The sequence below is a fragment of the Agelaius phoeniceus genome, chromosome 1 (genome assembly GCF_051311805.1).
Source record: "Agelaius phoeniceus isolate bAgePho1 chromosome 1, bAgePho1.hap1, whole genome shotgun sequence".
Classification (NCBI taxonomy): domain Eukaryota; kingdom Metazoa; phylum Chordata; class Aves; order Passeriformes; family Icteridae; genus Agelaius; species Agelaius phoeniceus.
In genome coordinates, this window is record NC_135265.1 from 57,336,350 (window position 1) to 57,354,133 (window position 17,784).

A 17,784-nucleotide genomic window follows, 5' to 3' on the forward strand; every position below is an offset into this window, starting at 1 on the left:
TATTTTCATACAGACACACACTCACATATGTATGTATGTATGTATGTATGTATGTCTGTCTGTCTGTGTGTATATCTCTCTATATGTATGTACCTATGTATCTATACATATATGAATAGCTGCCAGGGCCGGCGGGCAGCACGGGGCTGCCAGCCATCAGCCGATGCCGGACGGACCCGCAGGGCCGGGCGAGCCCCGGGCGCCCGGCAGGGGGAACGCCGGGCGCTTTGTAGGGGCGGCGGCCCCCTCAGCCGCTCCCGAGTCGCGGAGCCCCGGTGGGGACGTGTCCGGCTTCCCAAGCGATCGGCGCGCAGGCGCCTCTCAATCCCCAGCTACGGTGAGATGCTCTCGGACCTGGGAGGGGGATAGCCTTCCCATTCCCTGCCTGCTGCTTTCTTTCCGGCCCCTCTGCAGCACTTTTCCTCCACAACCCTGGCTCGGATTAATTTTTTTTCCTCCTACTAGCTATTTTATTTTTTAATATTGCCCACCACACGGGAGCCCGTTTGCTTTCCTCTGTAGCTCCTGCTCCCCAAAATAGCGTTATCTGAAGGGAAAGCCGCCTGTTGATTATCTCCGTCTCCCCTTTTCTGAGCTTCCATCCACCCTTTGCCCCCACCCCTCCCTCTGTTTGATTCCAAACCTTTGGATGGTGTTTTGGTGTCATTAGGAGATTAGCATCCCTGGAGCACCAGGGAGGAGGAGGAGGAGTAGGAGGAGGAGGAGGGTGGAGGGGAAAGCAAGACTGCAGGCAGGAAGGTTGGCACATTAACGCGAGTGAGACTCTCCTCCCGCCGTCCCAGCCACCCCCGGCTCCTGGGTGGCAGCGGAGGGGGCGGCTGCCGGCGCGGGTTGCGGACGGCGGCTGGCGGGAGCGCCCGGGACCCGCGCCCGCGGAGCGGCGGGGGCTGCCGGAGGGCGAGCGGCCGCGGCTCCTGCGCGCAGCCCCCCTCTCTTTTATGAACAGCGAGGCGGCAAAGCGGCAGCAGGGGACACCTGGAGGAGCATTTCTTGCCCGGGTTTATGAATGGCACTGACATGGAGGAAATACCGTTTCAGAAAGTCAAGACCAAGAGGAAGAAGTGCTGCCACTGCTGCTGCTCCCCGCCGGCTGCCGCGGCGTCGGGAGCGGGAGCCGGGTTAGGGGACCCCCCTCCCTTGCTGCTGCTGGATGCCATCGCCTGCGAGGACGAGTTTGACTGCAAGGAGCTGGAGGCTCTCTTTCAGAGCTACAACCTGAAGCTGGAGCAGACGTCCACCCTCAAGGCGCTGGCCGTCCTCATCGTGCTCACCGCCAGCCTAGCCCTGGTGGAGCTGCTCTCCGGCCCCAGCCTGACCATCTCCAAAGGTTCGCACCCGGTGCACTGCATCATCTTCCTCTCCCTTTTCATCGTCACTAATGTCAAGTACCTGCAGGTCACCCAGCTGCAGCAGATCGTCAAGCTCACCTTGCTCTTCAGCTTCACCTTCTCCTTCCTCTGCTGCCCCTTCTCTCTCGGCGCCTATGGCATGGAGCCGCCCAGCGCCCCCGAGCAGGGCATGTGGCAGCTCATGCTGGTAACCTTCGTCTCCTACTCACTGCTTCCCGTCCGGACGCTGCTGGCCATCGTCTTCGGTCTGGTGGTGTCTGTCTCCCACCTCATCGTCACCGCCACCTCCGTCAGTGCCAAGCGGCAGAGGCTCTGGAGGACGGTGAGAGAGGCTGGGCCGGGCCGGGTCGGGCGCTGCAGCACCGCAGAGCCGCGCGGTGCCGGCCCGCCGGGGGGAGGGAGAGCGGAGAGCCGCGAAGCGGCCCCGGGCCACCGGCGCATCCCGCGCAGGCGGCGGCTGAGGAGTGCCCCGGCTGTCTCCGGCCGGGAAGGGGCGAGCGCGCACCTGTGCCTCAGGCGTTTGTGTCTGTAGTTCCCGAAAGTTTCCGGGAAGCAGGGGGGGATAGGGCGGCTCTGGGGAGACGGAACCTCTCGGCTTTGTCTCTCCAAGGAAAACCGGGGGCAGGGCAGGGAAGGCAGCGCTACCGTGTGCCCGCTCATGGGGCAAGTTCAGAGCATCGCATGCACAGTCAGTGTAATACAGCGCGCACCAGCAACATCACATCACCTGGCTCCGTACAAACTTGGCACAGACAATAAGCTGCGTGTGGTAATAACACCTCCACCGATCTGGTTCGTATCCTCGCTGTCTGTCTCAGCCGTGGGCCGTTCACAGCTTATACACAGCCTATACACAGCCCATCTGCGGGGGCGGGGAGGGCTCTGAGAAAACGATTTGAAATAGATGGGACACTCAGAATGGGAACCCCGCCTCGCTGCTGTCCCAGAAAGCGGGGCATTCCCCCTTCAGCTTCCCCAGGGCAGCTGCTGCCCTCTTTCCACAGACATTACCTGCTGTGGCAGTGAACTTCCTAGCGATTCCCCTTCCCCTCTGAATTAATCCAGCAAAACCTCCCTCTGCAGCAAGCATCTTTAGAAACGTGCTGCTGCACTCTCCCCTCCTCCCCCGAGGAACTATTTATATCCCTGCAGGGCTTTTTCCGGCTCTCGTGGCCTGATGGGCCGCACTGGCAGGGGGAGGAGGATGAGGAGATGCGCGTATAGGAAACGTGGGGGCTGGCAGTCGGGGTTTGCCACTGAAGGCTCTATTATCTGGTGCGTGTGAACCACTGAGAGAGAGGAATTGGAAAATTTTTGTGTCCTTCCTTGCATTAATTGATTATGCCTGTCCTCAGGAGAAGCACACAGCTTCTGTCGTCCAGATTGGTGTTAAACAACAATTTAATGCATAATTGAAGTACTTAGTACATTACTTCGGCAAAATGCTGGTATTATTCTCCATAAGTGTTGTGATGCTAGGACATACACAGTTGACATGGACATAAATACCGCAGGATTGTACACCTTTGTGCCCAGAACTGTAAATTCCTGGATCCTTCTTCAGTGCTCACACAGCACACATACACCCCAGTGTGACATGCTCACACAGAGATACACAGGGACAATCACTGAGTGGGGTTACTGAGACAAACAGGATTATTGATGGCTTCACGCTGCTGAGCTGGTGAACAAAATAAATTGTATATTTTGAAGGGGAAGAGAGAGATAAGCTGAGCTTTATGATTTACCCAGATAATCTGATGGTCTATTTTTAAATATGCGATTTAGAGTTTCCATGAGAGGGAGAGCTGATAAAATGCAGGAGTACTGAGAGGAGCATTCCTAAAAAGCATTTGGAAGGATGTTAAAAATACTAGAATATTCTTTTTGAATAGGGCTGAAGATAGCTCTTTTTACTGGAGCACCAATTAGTCCTTATGAGTCCAGGCTATCCTGGCTATCCTGACACACAGACAGACTTTCCTTGATGCCAAACTGCAGCTCAGTGTGGCATCTGCTCTTCTAGATGAGTAACATAAAGAAGATGACAATAACGTCTGCTCACTAAATTACCTAACCAAGGTCATGTATGTAAAACATTTTGAAAAGAAAAAAATCTTCTGGTTCTATCCTTTCACACTAGTTTAACTCAGTTATTCATCAGACAAGAGACTGTCTTGAAAATGCATAGAAATAGTTGACTAAGATCTGATGTAACATATCTATGTTTCTTCTTCATCACCATTTCCCCCAGCCAGAGTAATTTCAGTGGTTTGTATGCAGTCCCCAAAGCAGTATGCTTTACTGATTACAGGAGGCAGAAACCAGCTCAGAGTCAAGCAATAGAACTGGTCTGTGAATTTGTGACACACAAAAATGCACACTGATTTGTGGCATATTGGCAAGGAATGAGTCTTCTGACTTGAAGGCCATCTCCATGTATGGAAGGGACTTTTCCCTTACAAAGAAGTTTTTGCTTTTCCAAAGAACAGCTTTGCAATGGTTGGAAGTTTAAAGATATGTAAAGGCTGCATCATCTGAATTTTATTTGCTTGGCCTGAGAGTAGCTGAGCCTTTTTTTGTAAGGGCTAGAGTGGACTTCTCCTCATGACTGGGATCTGCTTCCCAGACACTGGATATTATCATGATGGTCCCCATGCCTGTACACACAGTATGCAGTTGATATGTCAGGGAAGCAGGACTGCTCTATGCAGAGCTGCAATAGCATGAAAGGCTCTGCTCTCTCTCCCAACCCCTTGCTTCCTAGCCCCAAGCAAGCTGATGAATTTAAATTTTTAAACAGATATCTGAAGTACCTGAAAATGCAGAAAGGCCTGCACCAATCACTGAGATTGGAAATCTGTTAAACACCTCTTTGATTTTTTTTGTGATTCGGGCAGGGAACCAATTTGGGAATAAATTTTATTTTTGTTTAGCCTGAGCTTTAGGAGACTGCAGATCTAGTAATCTTCCATTGACGTTAAACTGGAAATTGGTCAGCACAACCAACTAGTTCATATTGTTCCAAGTTCAACCCATTAAAAAACAGGCATAGTTAAATTAAGGGATTTTTCCCAAAGTGAGCTTTTAGATATGCATCTTCTATTTCACAAAGTCTGAGGAATCTCCATTTGCAAATCTCTGAATGCCAAAAGCTTCACTAACTTCATAGTGACAGATCAGACCCTAAGTGTGCCCCATGGCATTCTTAAGACTTGCTGTCTTTTAAATGTACAAATTCTCTACATAGTAAAACCAATGCTCACTTTGGCAGAAGTTGTCATGACTTCTACTGAGTAAAGCACATTTAATTTGCAAGTGATAGTTTTCTGGCAGCACAGGATTGTCTGTGGAGATCACGCCATGCCATGCCATGCCATGCCATGCCATGCCATGCCATGCCAAGGCAGAGGTGAGGCATAGGTATGTATAAAGGCAAGAGGAGAGCAGGAAAGCAAGTACAGGGAGGTAATGAGAGTCAGGGGAGTAATGTGGCAGAACTTGAGCTTAACCTTTCCCCTCAGTAAGTGTTTTTGTTCATTAAATGAAAAGTTCCAATCTACTAATATGTCCTGCTCATTTCTAAATAGAAATATAGTAATAGATTATATATATATATACATAAGTGCAATCTAAAAAATATGCAAAGTACTTGGGGGCAACCTTGATCTCATATGGGATCATGTCAAAGACATGCTGACTTCACAGCTGATATTGCATGTCTTATATGACATTGTGATAAGGACATAAGCGATGTATATAACCAGTAGCATATTGATCATGTCAGTTGGACTCTTTGCCTTCCTTCAGAATCATGGAACAAAATGCTCCTGCCATATAAGGTGACAATGTATCCACAGATGGCTGAACATACAAATGAAGTTTTAAAAACTTGGACTTTTGTCTCCTTTTTTCTTTCTTCTTTTTTTTCCCTCTACAGATTCCAGATATATGTTAGGTGCTACAGAGCCCTTACAGAAATAGAGAATTCTGCCCAAAGGATCTTAATATAATTTTTATTGTAATGCAGTGTGTGGGTGTTAGAGACATGAAGACCAGATGGGGTAAGGAAGGCAAAGGCTGTTCATAGAGATTACTCAGTGGTGGCATATACACCGTTTTATGTCTTACCTTTAAATAACTTTTTTTGGCCCTCTAAATATTTTAGGTCCCTTTTTAAAAAAATATATTTTTATTTCCAGAAAATTAAAAACCAAATCATACACCACCAAAGTACCTAACACGTCACAGAAGTCTTTGCGAAAGAGCAAATCTTTAAGAAGAAAACCCAGAACTACAGCATGAGTAACAAAGAGCAGAAGAAAGAATAGTGCTGTCATAAACTAACACAAAACTTTTTTCAGAAGTGTGGTGAAACAAATGTAGGTTTCAGTTGGTTTGTTTGGGTTTGTGGTTTTTTTGTTAGGTTTTTTTTTTTTTTTTTGGCCTGCATTTAAAACTGATTTTATGCATATATTTATTTGCATGCATGATAGCACTTTTATTGATTCAGCAAGTACGAAAAATCTTAGCTGGGATTAGATAGACTGTGTAAAGGATAATGGGAGGAAATTGGTATAATTTATTTTAAATAATTAATTTATTACTTAGACGTTTATTTTATAATCTTAACTATTTGCAGGTTAGTGTGATAGTACTATAGAATATCACAAGGAATTATTATGCCAAAGTTAATCTTATTTGTGCTAATGTTTAAAAGAAAATTAATGAACGCATCACTGGCAGAACTGTTAATCTCCACACCTTTGTCTCTCACATAGAAGGCAGAGTTTAGTAGCCTAACAAAAGCACTTGTGAATCAAAGACAGCTCAGCTCCATTGTCATTATTATTCAGTGCAAAATTCTGTTTTTCTCCTTCATGTATATAAAATATTGGTGAGGGACTCTACTAGTTCAGTCTTTGTGATGCTTTCCAAATACTACTATCAAGAATAGATCTAGAATTCTATTAGCAATAATATTCTCTAGAATTCAGGCATATCTATCCACTAATAATCTGTTTGAATTCACTATTTTCCTCCCTTTCCAAAGATAGGGAATACTGTTTTTAGAGTTTCTCAATGTCTCTGTGTAACTCGAATTTTCATTTCATATTTAGTCCATATTGAAAAATTGTTAAAAGTTTGGGGGGAGGGGGGTTGGGGTTTTTACTCCTTTCTAATCAAAGTGGTATCTTCATTTGTAGCATAGTCTTTGCCAGGTCTTGACCACAGTCATTTTATCTAGGGGCTGAAGTGTAGGATTTTCTATGGAATGTAGAGTTCAGGATCTTTTTCCACATAGAGATTAGTATGCTCTTGAGTTTCTGAGTCTGCAGATGCTGACACTGCTACTCTTTGTGGGTTTCTGAAAATTAACAGCATGCTTATGGTTCTGCATGCTTGAGAAACAAGAAGCCTTGTCGAGAATCATGTGACTTGGAGACATAGTCAATAACAGTTTATCTGAGAAATTTAGTTGTTATTAGTAGGCAAGATCCCATCATTACTGAAGAAAAAGAGGGCTTCTATTCAAAAAAGTATTCAAAAATAATAATTAAAAAACCAGCTAATACTGTTATATACTCAGTTACTACCCAATTTCTTTGATGTTAGGCTGTCCCTTCTGCTTCTCCAAATTCTAGGGATGGTGTCTTTCATTCTGCTGGAAATGTTGCCTACATTGACAGCATCTGGAGTCTTTCACAGGAAGGAAGGGGTTGTTCGTGCTAAGTCATTTCTCTTCCTTTGTTGTTCTACAGCTCCATGTTTCATCCAAAATTTTAAAATTGTTTTCCTTTATGTATGCTAAATACTTGTTCTTTGTTCTCTTTGTTTCAACTAATACCAGAACTGGTTATCTCCATGTTCACATTTCTTTAGCTGACCATGGGGGACTCTTTTTTTGTAGCTGTAGGTGTTGTCTTCTACGCTGCACCTTTTGTAATACCATGCTTGTACCTCCTGTGTCTCCCCTTCTCAAGGTTTGTACTGTGTTTCCATGGCCTACATTTCTGCATAGTACAGTTTTGTTATGTTTTAGTCATAAAACTGTTGTGCTAACATACAAAGATAAGCAAAAGTAACATAAATGAAGTAGAGAGATCTGGTCAACTAGGGAAAAATGTCTAAACCAAGTAAACAATGTGTGCAGAAGTTAAAGAAAAAATTCAGCCTGAGAAGGCTAAACTTTTAGCCCAGAAAAAGCCTGACATGTCTCAGTCTGGAGGCCTTGCAAAGTTAGTGCATAACTTATAATTTTTTATATAGCACTGGCAATAGAGTAAGAACAATGGCAATACAGTACTACAGGGCTATACTGTTGCATTCCTTTTGTGTGGTTTAGACTGTCTCCACATGTATTGCTACTGCTATTATTTTACTGTTATTAAAGTGAACCCAAGCGTGTTTTCATTTCAAAATGGTAAAATGTTGTTGCCTAGACCCTAGTTTATAGCAAAACATTGCATGTAATGTTAGTCATTATGAACTGTATTTAATTTACATGCTTACTCTGTGGAAAAGTAGTTTTCACAAAGTGTTCAGCGTTTGTGCAGCTCTGAGCTCAGGGGCTGCCAAATTGGGGTTAAAGATTTTTGGTGGTTCTATGGGATAAGTTATCAAGGGTTTCTACTCCTTTTGTCCTTAATTTCTTTCTTCCTGAACATGTAATTTTGGATATATTCAGAGTTAAACTTCTATGAGAAAATGTTAATTGTAGGGAGTATTTGCTCTTTATATGTTCTGCCATTCAGGCTTCTAAGTATTTTCCCCATTTTGTTTTCCCCAGTTGTTAGCATAGTGCAATGCTTTTCTAGACAGAACCAGTGTAATATCACAACTAGGTAGAGCAGATTTCAATTTCTTTTCATCTCCTTTAAGCACAGCCATGAATTTGTGCTTGTCTGTACATGGGCATTATGAACTAGGATAGAAATATTCTTTCTAGCGTCCTATCTCATTCTGTCAGTTTAGATGCAGTGCATTTCTTCTCTTGCCATTCCAAAAAACATTGGCTCACATAAAATAATATTTTCTGTCTATCATGGTTAGTTATTGTCTTTAACTTTCTCAGATGCAAAAGGCCATATATTCCTGGCTTTACATCTCTTTTCTGTTATGATAAGGTGGTACAAACATAACTAAATGCAGGTGGCATGTATGGAACACCAGAGAGGAGCCAGAAAAGCATTGTTTCTTGTTCCTTGTAAGCTCTTGGTGGTGTCAAGATGGAATAATTGTTAGAAAGTCTAATATGAACGTGGAAAAGGCATAGCTTCACACAGACTTCATGTTCTGATTAATTCATAATGTTATAAGAAAATTTCATCTAGGAATTGAAATGTTTGTGTTTTATGACAGAAAGAACTCAGGCAGTATTAACTCCTGTAAGACCCTTGCTGTTGGGAAGGTGAGGAAAGAGTGCCAGCAGAAGAGACTGATTCAAGTTTTTGAGCTGAGCTTTGTCTTTGGTGGACGGATGGATGGGTATGAGAGACTGTTAATGAGCAGAATGGATTTTTTTTTTCCCCTTTTTTTAAAAATTTCCAAAATATGTGATTTTCTTTCTTTCTTCCTCTGGGGGAATTTTCGTGGAAGAAATTTGCTTTGCTTCAAATTTTTAAGATACATACCTACAGGTATATGAGGAAACAACATAGTTACTGCTTTGTCCAGCTGTTTACATTCTGCACAAATTTACCACGAGTTGATTCATGAAATAAAATCACCAAGCACTTTGTATGTACAGAAAAGATGTTTTCTCCATCAGTATTTGAAATAGTGAAAAATCCCAAAAATGTGGATCTAGTGTGTGGCTCTAAGGTGAGTAATAAAGTGCGAAAAACCCTCAAGAAAGACAGTTACTTCTTTAGCTGTGGTTCAGGAACTACAGAAATCCTTTTTCATCCAGACATGCGTGTTGAAGAAATGTGTGGCTAGTATGAAAAATTTTATAGAGCAATATTTCACTTTTAACATCATCTTTCATATATTTGTTCTGGAGCAAGGTGTTAAATATTGGGTTCAAAGTCAACATAATTAACTTTATACAGTGGTTAGCATATAAAATTAAGGAGTGCTTAACTTGGCTGTTGTGTGTTTTTTTCAAAGGTTACTCATTCAAGCACTACAGTGTACAAATGTCTGTCAATTGCCATAAATCTGCTTATGATTACCTCTTAGAAGATGAAAGCAATTATCCACCCATACAAAATTAGAAAATGAAATAACGCTAATAACCACAGTTTTAAAAATAGATATACATAAAATATATCCTTAATTTGAGTATCATCAGGCAGAAAAAGAATGTTTTGCTTGAGCAGAACTTATGAAATTTGTTCACAAGAAGTTGAAAAGAGGCCTATGCCTTCTAAGGACTTTCTTTCTTTCTTTCTTTCTTTCTTTCTTTCTTTCTTTCTTTCTTTCTTTCTTTCTTTCTTTCTTTCTTTCTTTCTTTCTTTCTTTCTTTCTTTCTTTCTTTCTTTCTTTCTTTCTTTCTTTCTTTCTTTCTTTCTTTCTTTCTTTCTTTCTTTCTTTCTTTCTTTCTTTCTTTCTTTCTCTCTCTTAATCTGTATAAAATACAATGTAGCAAAATTAATTTTGAAGTAAATTGATCACTGTTTCACTGTTCATTCAAAGGTGGAGGATGTTGGACTGAACCTCATTTCACTTTTAAATGCCAAAAACCATCTTGGTGGATTTCAGGGAGATTACTTGATGTGTCAAAAATTCTCCTTGCCTGTAATAATTTCTTCCCAGGATGTTTTAACTAAACAGGTACATAATTTAATGGGAACCATATAAAAAGTCAATATCTGCTTGTTTGTGAAATGACATAGAAGTAGTAATGCTGTGTAAAGTTCTGACCAAACGAGCATGCAAGAGACAGAAGCTCTACCAGGATCAAATTTCCACTGTTGCAGGTTGTCTCTTGAGTCTGCTCTGCAGAATCCTGGTCACTGCTGTTATGGCTGTCAAAGATTTGGGTGCTACTCTCACCTGGTATTATGGATCCCAGAGCTCTGAAAAGTGAGGATTACCCCTCATTAATGTCCTGTGTGATTCCTGGTGCTCCACCCTGCAAGCTGTTATGCTGATCTCTCTGCTGATCCATGGTGGTTTAGTGTAAATCAGCTGTCACTGCAGGGGCTCTGGGAGTTGAACCCTATTTTAAGCTCATAGTTGGCTTAGCTATGATGAATGCTCTGTCATTCCTATATGCTTTGAAATATAAGGAATAATGTTGTTTTTCAAAACAGAGAAACAAACTGAGCACTATCTCTATGTTCAGCATGTGAGTTTCCTCTTTACCAATTATGTAAATGACAGTGGTGAGTGATAGATGCTTGAGTTCCACCAGATGGAAAGATTACAGCAGCTTATTTGGCCTTCTCCATGCAGCTCTCTCTATTTTAGGCAGCAGTAGATTGAGGAGATTGCAGCTGAGTTAATTTGCTTCATCTGTTAGTCAAAATAAACTGCTTTATCAATAGTCCATTTCTTCTTGTTTGCACTATTAAAAACATTAGTCTGATTTTTGCCTTTGAAGAGACCACAGCCGGAAGACGGTTTCTTATTCTAAACTGCCCTTCACAATACTGATTGATGTTAACACAATGGCTGAAATACTTTGGTGGGAGAGCAGTGTGATTTTCTACCTGAGACTGCATATTCTCCTTATAACAGTTTCAGGTGTATCCATTAGTGAAAAGGATAGTAATGTTTAAGAGGAAAAGGTGGGCATAATTTTCTGGATTTTCTTAGCTTGCCTATTGGCAATGAAAAATGTACTTTTCTTACTCTTGAGTCTTAGAAGAATACTCTGAAAAAATTAACTGTTTGTATTTTACAGTTGGGATGAACAGAAATACTGAAATGGGCAATATCCACTTGTAAAGCTATGAATTATTCTCTATCCTTAAGTGATCTAGTGTATCATCAGAGAATTTAAATATTTTTTTGCTTGCTTGCTTTTTTTCTTTTTCTGCTGATGTTTTTTTGCAACCTGTCCTTGTCAGGTTTTTGCTGATTACTGTAGTTCTTGGTGCAGTAGTCTCTACTGAATTTCCCCCAAAAAGGAGCATCATCCAGATGCAAAAAAGAGAGCATTCTTCTGGAAGGCAGATTTCTGCAGAAAGGAGAATGATCTTTCCTAATTCCCCTAAAGGTACACAATATTCAGCCCCAAGACCTAGTCTCTCTTGTCTATTACTGAGTCTGCAGTCATGCACCTTTCTTCCAAATCTCTTTGCCATCATTTGCAGAAGTTCCATTTCTTCAGCACAATTACATACTGAAAAACTGAGCTTACCTACTGATCATAAAGATTCTTCATTCTCTTGGGATGAAGATGTAATACCTAAAGTTGGGAGAAATTGTCTTTCCTACAAAATGTCTTACATGCCCCTGAAGATGTCTTTGAAGTTTACTAAGACTTTCTGGTCCTCTTTAAACGTAAGGATTTGACATATAAATAAACCGTTACCGAAAATTCTCAAAGAAATTCTCTTCACAGGGATATATCAGCTATCTCAGCTCCTTTTCACTTGTGTGTGATACTTGCTGCCATTCCACTCATAAAAATAGAAAAAACTGAAAAATGAAAGATTTACAGCTACTTTGTACAGCTGAAAACCTTTTTCTGAAGTTGCAATTTAAAAAAAAATGCATTTCTAAAGCTGATATACTGCTAGTTATGAGTTACAGTGATATTACTGTGAGCAAACCTATAAGAGATGGCTCTATTGAATGGTACAAACATTGGAAAAGATTTTTTTCTTCCTTATTGCAACCTGGGTTCAAGAGTGGAGGTGTATGAGGGAAAAGTCTTCTCTTCTTTAGAGCCATATTTCAGATTTAGGTTTTTTAAAGTTCAAGTTTCTTTAGTATCTAAAGATATTTTGATGATGTACCAAAATGTGTAAGAAAGACTGATACCACTAGTCCAGTTTCTGATATGAGAATATGAGTTATTTATATACCATCACGGTTGGTAACTCAGCAAGTCCGGCAAACTTAAAGTTGTTTCCTTGGTCTGTGGGCAAACACAAATGTTGTTTTGCTAAGATTGCTTATGAGGTAATAGGTATGTCTTATGTGGAATTGCAATGGAAGTTCACAGGACCTCTGCACCTAAAATTAGCATGCATAACAACAGAAAGTGAGGCAATCTACTTCCAGGGCATTATAGAGTCCGCTGCCATATTTGATTCTTAACATGTTGGGTAAATATTATTATTCTTATAGTAGAAAAGCCACATTGAACGCTAAATCAGTCCCAAGGAAACCCATGGGTTCGGCTTGTCAGCAAATGTCAGCAGTGCAACATGTAAGAAGACACTGGGTACAGTAAGAGCTAATTCTGTGTAACATGGCAATAAATGCAGAGTATTTAGAGGGTGTGAGTTTTTTTCTTCAAGGAATGCTTAAGCTATCTGAAAACAAGAAGGTAGAGTAGTTCAAAAGCTGGCACGAGGCAGGCTGTATGAGAGTAGAAGAAGGGAAAGCCATTAGGGGTCAGATTACTAATCCTCAAGAGAAATATTTCTCTCTGTAAAATCTGAAAATACCTCAGTTGTTTTCAGAGTTGGTTAAAACATCTCCAGTTGAAAATGTTCTTAGGATTGGTGTAGATGTTAGAGGTCTACTGGTGGCCTGGACATTATACTATATCACTGTATCACCTAGCTATTGCAATTATTAAGAATTGTAGATGCTGATTGGTATTATCAGTCGGAGCAGTTTCTGGGTTAAACTCTGGGGAATTTCATGTGACAAAGGAGTACCATAGGAAAAGTAGGATTTAGTTAGCTTTCTCAGTCTTTGTCCAGCAGATAGGATGTTTCATTTCTTATGCTTCTCTTGCCCTCAGTAAATGAATGAATTTCTAGTCTGGTAACACAAAGAATGGAGGAAATTCTTATCAAGACAAAATTACTGACATGTAAATGGCTAGTAGGTGTCCATTTAACAATTAATAAACAGCAGTCTTGCTTCCACTATCCATTCTGAGGATTAATTTAGGCCTTGGACACATTGAAATGTCAGTGTCGGTAAAACATAATGCTAAAGACAAGAAACAAACTGCATTTTGCACCAGCCTGTTAATGATGCTTTCAGCATCTGAAGCACACTGTTACAGTGTTGGGTGCTCCAACTGTGCCAGTTTTATAGTGTATGCAAACAGAACAGGAGTTCCAGGTAACACATTTTCTCCTCTGACTCAAGAAAATTGCAGCACCATTCTTTACATTCAGGAGAAACATGGTGACAGACCTGGGTGCACTCACTTTCTGCACTGGGGAGTCACTCCTGTTCTAGGTCAATCGTGCCTGTGCCTTTCCCAAGGGTGGGTAGCACGCTGTACTGCCCCACCTAAGGCCAGCTTTTGGGAATGTGTCAGTCAAGCTTAGTCGTGTGAGTTTTGAAACTCTGTAACACAGACAGGTGTATTTTGTCAATACATCCTTCTATATTGTAACCTCATATCTGTGTGGATGACAAAGTGGCATTAAAGTGCTAACACACAGATGAGATAAAAGGAGAGTAACGTCCTCTGAATAGGAATCAGAAATCTCTAACAGTGAAAGACAGTGTCTAGACTTTGCCCAGACTCCAGGAATATCAGATATCTAGGGTGTAGTAGGAAGGAAGTCTCATAGGTGAATGATTTGGGTTAAACAATAGTTAAAAGGCCAGCTGTTTCTTTATGAGTTTCCAGAAACCAGCTTTTAACAGCCTAATTTTACTATGAATCAATATTTGAACCATGATTACCACAAAAAAAAAAGTAGTCTCATGCATGTAGGTACACCCCCTAATTCACCAGTTTTTAGCATACAATAACAGTTGAATCCCTGCACTGAGTGGAGTGGGAAGCTGCTAATGTGAATTACAACCAGCCAGTAGGATGGGCTTTCAGATGGATGCTTTCCAAAGTTATCATCGCATCGCACCTGCATGGACTTCTGTGCTGGTGGGAAGAGACCGGGAATAGGAATGAGGAATCAGTGAAAAATAAAAAGGTCCAGAAATGTTTTTTTTTACTGTTCTGTCAGTTTAGGTCCTCATGTAACAACAGCCACATTATATTTACTGCTGCATGAATTTCAGCAGTATAGTGTTAGCCTGAATTATATCTTCTGTAAATGCATCCTATCTTTTCACTTTATTCCTAATCATGTGTGCCTTAATTAGATACATATTTTTGGAAAATATTGGAAAATATTTTGGAAAATATTTTGGAAAATATTTTGGAAAATATTTAAAATAGTTATAGCTAAATGTTGGTTGATTTAGTATAGGTGTTAAAACAATGACTCTCTTTGATGGATCCTGGAACAGCTCTAAGCTTAGGTTCCAAACCTTATTAAACAATTTGAAAACATAAATTACTGTTAACAACCAAAAAATCCTGTTTTCTTATGTTTCAAAAACACTTGAAAAGCAATTCAAGGATCCTCCCTGAAACCATGTATATACAGTGTCACCCCAGGACATAGTGGAACCAATTTGATAAATTATACTGAAAAAAAAGAAGCTACATTTAAAAATGGTTAGAAGCAAATAAAGTTGATTAAAAAATTTGGATTCCTACTAGGTATTCTTTAAATGCCTCAAAACTTCAAAAATTGCATCAGTGTCCATAAAGAAGTGGATCATTTATAACCAGCATGTTGGCCTCAGTGAATGAGTCATGGAATAAGTTAGTTCTGGAGCAGGTAATGCGCCTGGTATCGAGTACCAAAGATACTATATGGAATTTTTATATGGAAAATCAATAGGCTTTGCATGTTAGCTTGGAAATGTTATGTGAATGTGTCTTTCAGAATGGACAGAAACTATCTTCTCCCCATATAAAATAGGCAGATTCTATCTTATACTCTTGCTTTGGCTATATTTCTTTCTCAATACCTGAGTTACAAAGCCGACCCTCAAAGAAGGCCTTCATTTTGATAGCAAGATGATACCCTGTAATAATCTATGCTTTTCAGCACTGTTGCATCCAGTCACATCAGGAGCTGAAGATTTACAATCTATTTAAATTTGTCTTGCAATGTGTTTCAGGAAGAAGTCTTGCATAGTAATATTGTTGCGTATGTTCAAATAAAGATGTCTTGCTGCAAATTCATTGAAAGCACAAAAGACTGCTCATTGAAAATTAGTGATGCAGTGCTACAAAATACACTAGCACCATATCCTGAAACTAGTCTTACTTTGCAGTTGTGTTTCAGGAAAGATCTACTTGCTTAAGGTGCTTCTTTCCCACTGACTGTTTTCTCATTGCGGCTGAGAAAACACTAACACAAAGCAAACGTGGGATTGCTCACAAACCTTATATATCAAATTTTAGGCTGAAATTCACCATATCTTGTTATTATTTAATAATTGATGTTATGGTAATATCTACAAGTGTCAACTCTGATGAGCTTCTCAACTCACTACTTGCTGTCCAAGTGCACAAGTAACAGGCAGTTCCTATTGCTCCGCTAGACATAGCAAAGAACAGGAAGAAGGCTAAGAGGAAGAGAAGTGAGATGATTTTCCAAAATTCAGGGGTCAATCAGATTAGATTGGAAGCATCCTGACTTCAGCTGCAGTTGACTGGGACAAGAATTTAATAAGTAACGACATCATCTTAAACATCATAATGCCTCAAGGAATAGTTTAAAATATTTCCATTTCCTCTGGGCTAAGCTATACTGTCATGTTTTCTTTTCAATTACTCTGACATGAAGCTTTTCCTCTGGTCTGCATGACTCGGGGCAGGATGTTCATAAAAGAGTGAGGAGTTTCATGTTACAGTTAAATGGAGCATGTTTATGAGCCACTTAATTTTTTTTCAATGTATTTGCTTCAGTGACTTTGTTAATAACTGCATAACATGTAAATGAAAGGTTGAATTTGTTTACCCAAAGCAATGACATGATTGTACACAAGTAAGAAGAGCTATTCATCTATATATTTTCCAAAAACAATAGAATTTACTTAATTTAATTTTTTTCTCCCTTGGAAATTACAAATATGTTTTTGAATAATTTTTTATCTTGGTTCTAGAACAAAATATCCATAATTTGTACATTTTAATGGCTATCTATTATAATTCTGTACAAGATAGAGCGATAAAGATGAATGGCATTATGCCAGAGCATATTGTAGTTTAATTATAATAATGGTAAGAAATGTACAATAAGCAATGGAAAATCTGAAAAATTGAAATGGCCCTTAAATGCTTATTATTTTATTTTCTGTTTGCCATTTCTAAAGAATTATTAGCAGGCATTTCGAGGCAGTGCACTATTTTGTCCACAGAGGATTTGGGCTTCATTTTGTTCCACAACATATAAGAAGTGGATATAAGATGGGTGTATTTGAGAGGAAGCTTGAAGGAGTCACTGGTTAGTCAAACAAAAAAGAAGAGGCAGACTGCTCTGTAGCCCATTGCTAACAGATTATAATTCCCAGGAGCAGCTTCACAAATCTTGTGAGTTAGAAGAACTTGGCCATGTACATTATAGACCTTTACCTGTGTCAATATGCTTGGCAGCACATGGTTGAAGCATACTTTTGCACAAAAATCAAAATGATCAAAAATATATTAAAAGTTTATGCTGTGAGGAATATAAGTGACTTTGTTTTATAAAATATTATGAAAAAATACCATTTTCCTCTCTTTTTCTGATTTCATTTGTGAAAATTTCACTGTGCTTGCTTTTTGCTATTTGAATAATACATTTGAATGTTGCAAATGGTCTGTAGTGCACAATCACCTACACAAAGACAAAGCGTATTTATTCTGAAAGTTATTGGAAGAAGTATCCTGCCTGGTTTTTATTTTCTCTCTTTCCTTATTCAGTTTTTCTCTCCCAAAGGAAATGAGTCAGAGGACTCTCAATTTCTCATTCTGTCTGTCTCTTTTCCTTGTTAGTGTTCTTGCACAGACTTCATAAAAATTTTCCCTCAAAAATTTTCCCTCTAAGCATCTCTATGACTAGAGGAAGGTCTCTCTTTTTGATATATTTTCAGAGTTTTTATGCAAGTCATAAATATAAATTTCTGCATGTTGTCCTCAACTCCTGCTTATGCAAGACCCTCAAAAGATGATTCATAAGGGGGCAGCTTCCATTCCTTAAATTTTTCAAGAAGAGAAATTGATGCAGAAATGAGAAAAATCAGATCATATCTCTCTGACTATTCTGCTTCATTCTGCAATAAGCATTTCACGCAGTAGCTTTAGCGATAGGTTTGCTTAAATATAAGCATCAAGACTGCCTTACAAACTGTATTTAAGGTCAGAAAACAATAGGAAATGTTCTGGCACTTTCTGCAAGGTGTTTTGTACAAGGTAAGTTTGTGAAGCTTTGATAATAGCTGAAAGACTGGCGTTTTTCACAGTTCTTGGAAAATAAAAAGC

The 17,784-nt window shown here is 40.1% G+C and overlaps 1 protein-coding gene across 3 annotated transcripts in view; it reads left to right on the top strand.

The window, feature by feature from the left end:
* The first annotated feature begins 317 nt into the window (after positions 1-317).
* The window catches only part of ADCY1 (adenylate cyclase 1), a 161,156-nt gene continuing 143,689 nt past the window's right edge, over positions 318-17,784 (top strand). Inside the window, exon 1 of one of the 3 annotated variants that reach the window (XR_013182603.1) lies at positions 318-1,692. Coding sequence is in view for 2 of the 3 variants with exons in the window: in XM_054642300.2 (XP_054498275.1) it covers positions 1,024-1,692 (669 nt within the window). In the remaining variant the exon portion in view is untranslated. The remainder of the gene's footprint in view (positions 1,693-17,784) is intronic. The other 2 variants (XM_054642300.2, XM_077179438.1) reach the window with 2 other exon arrangements.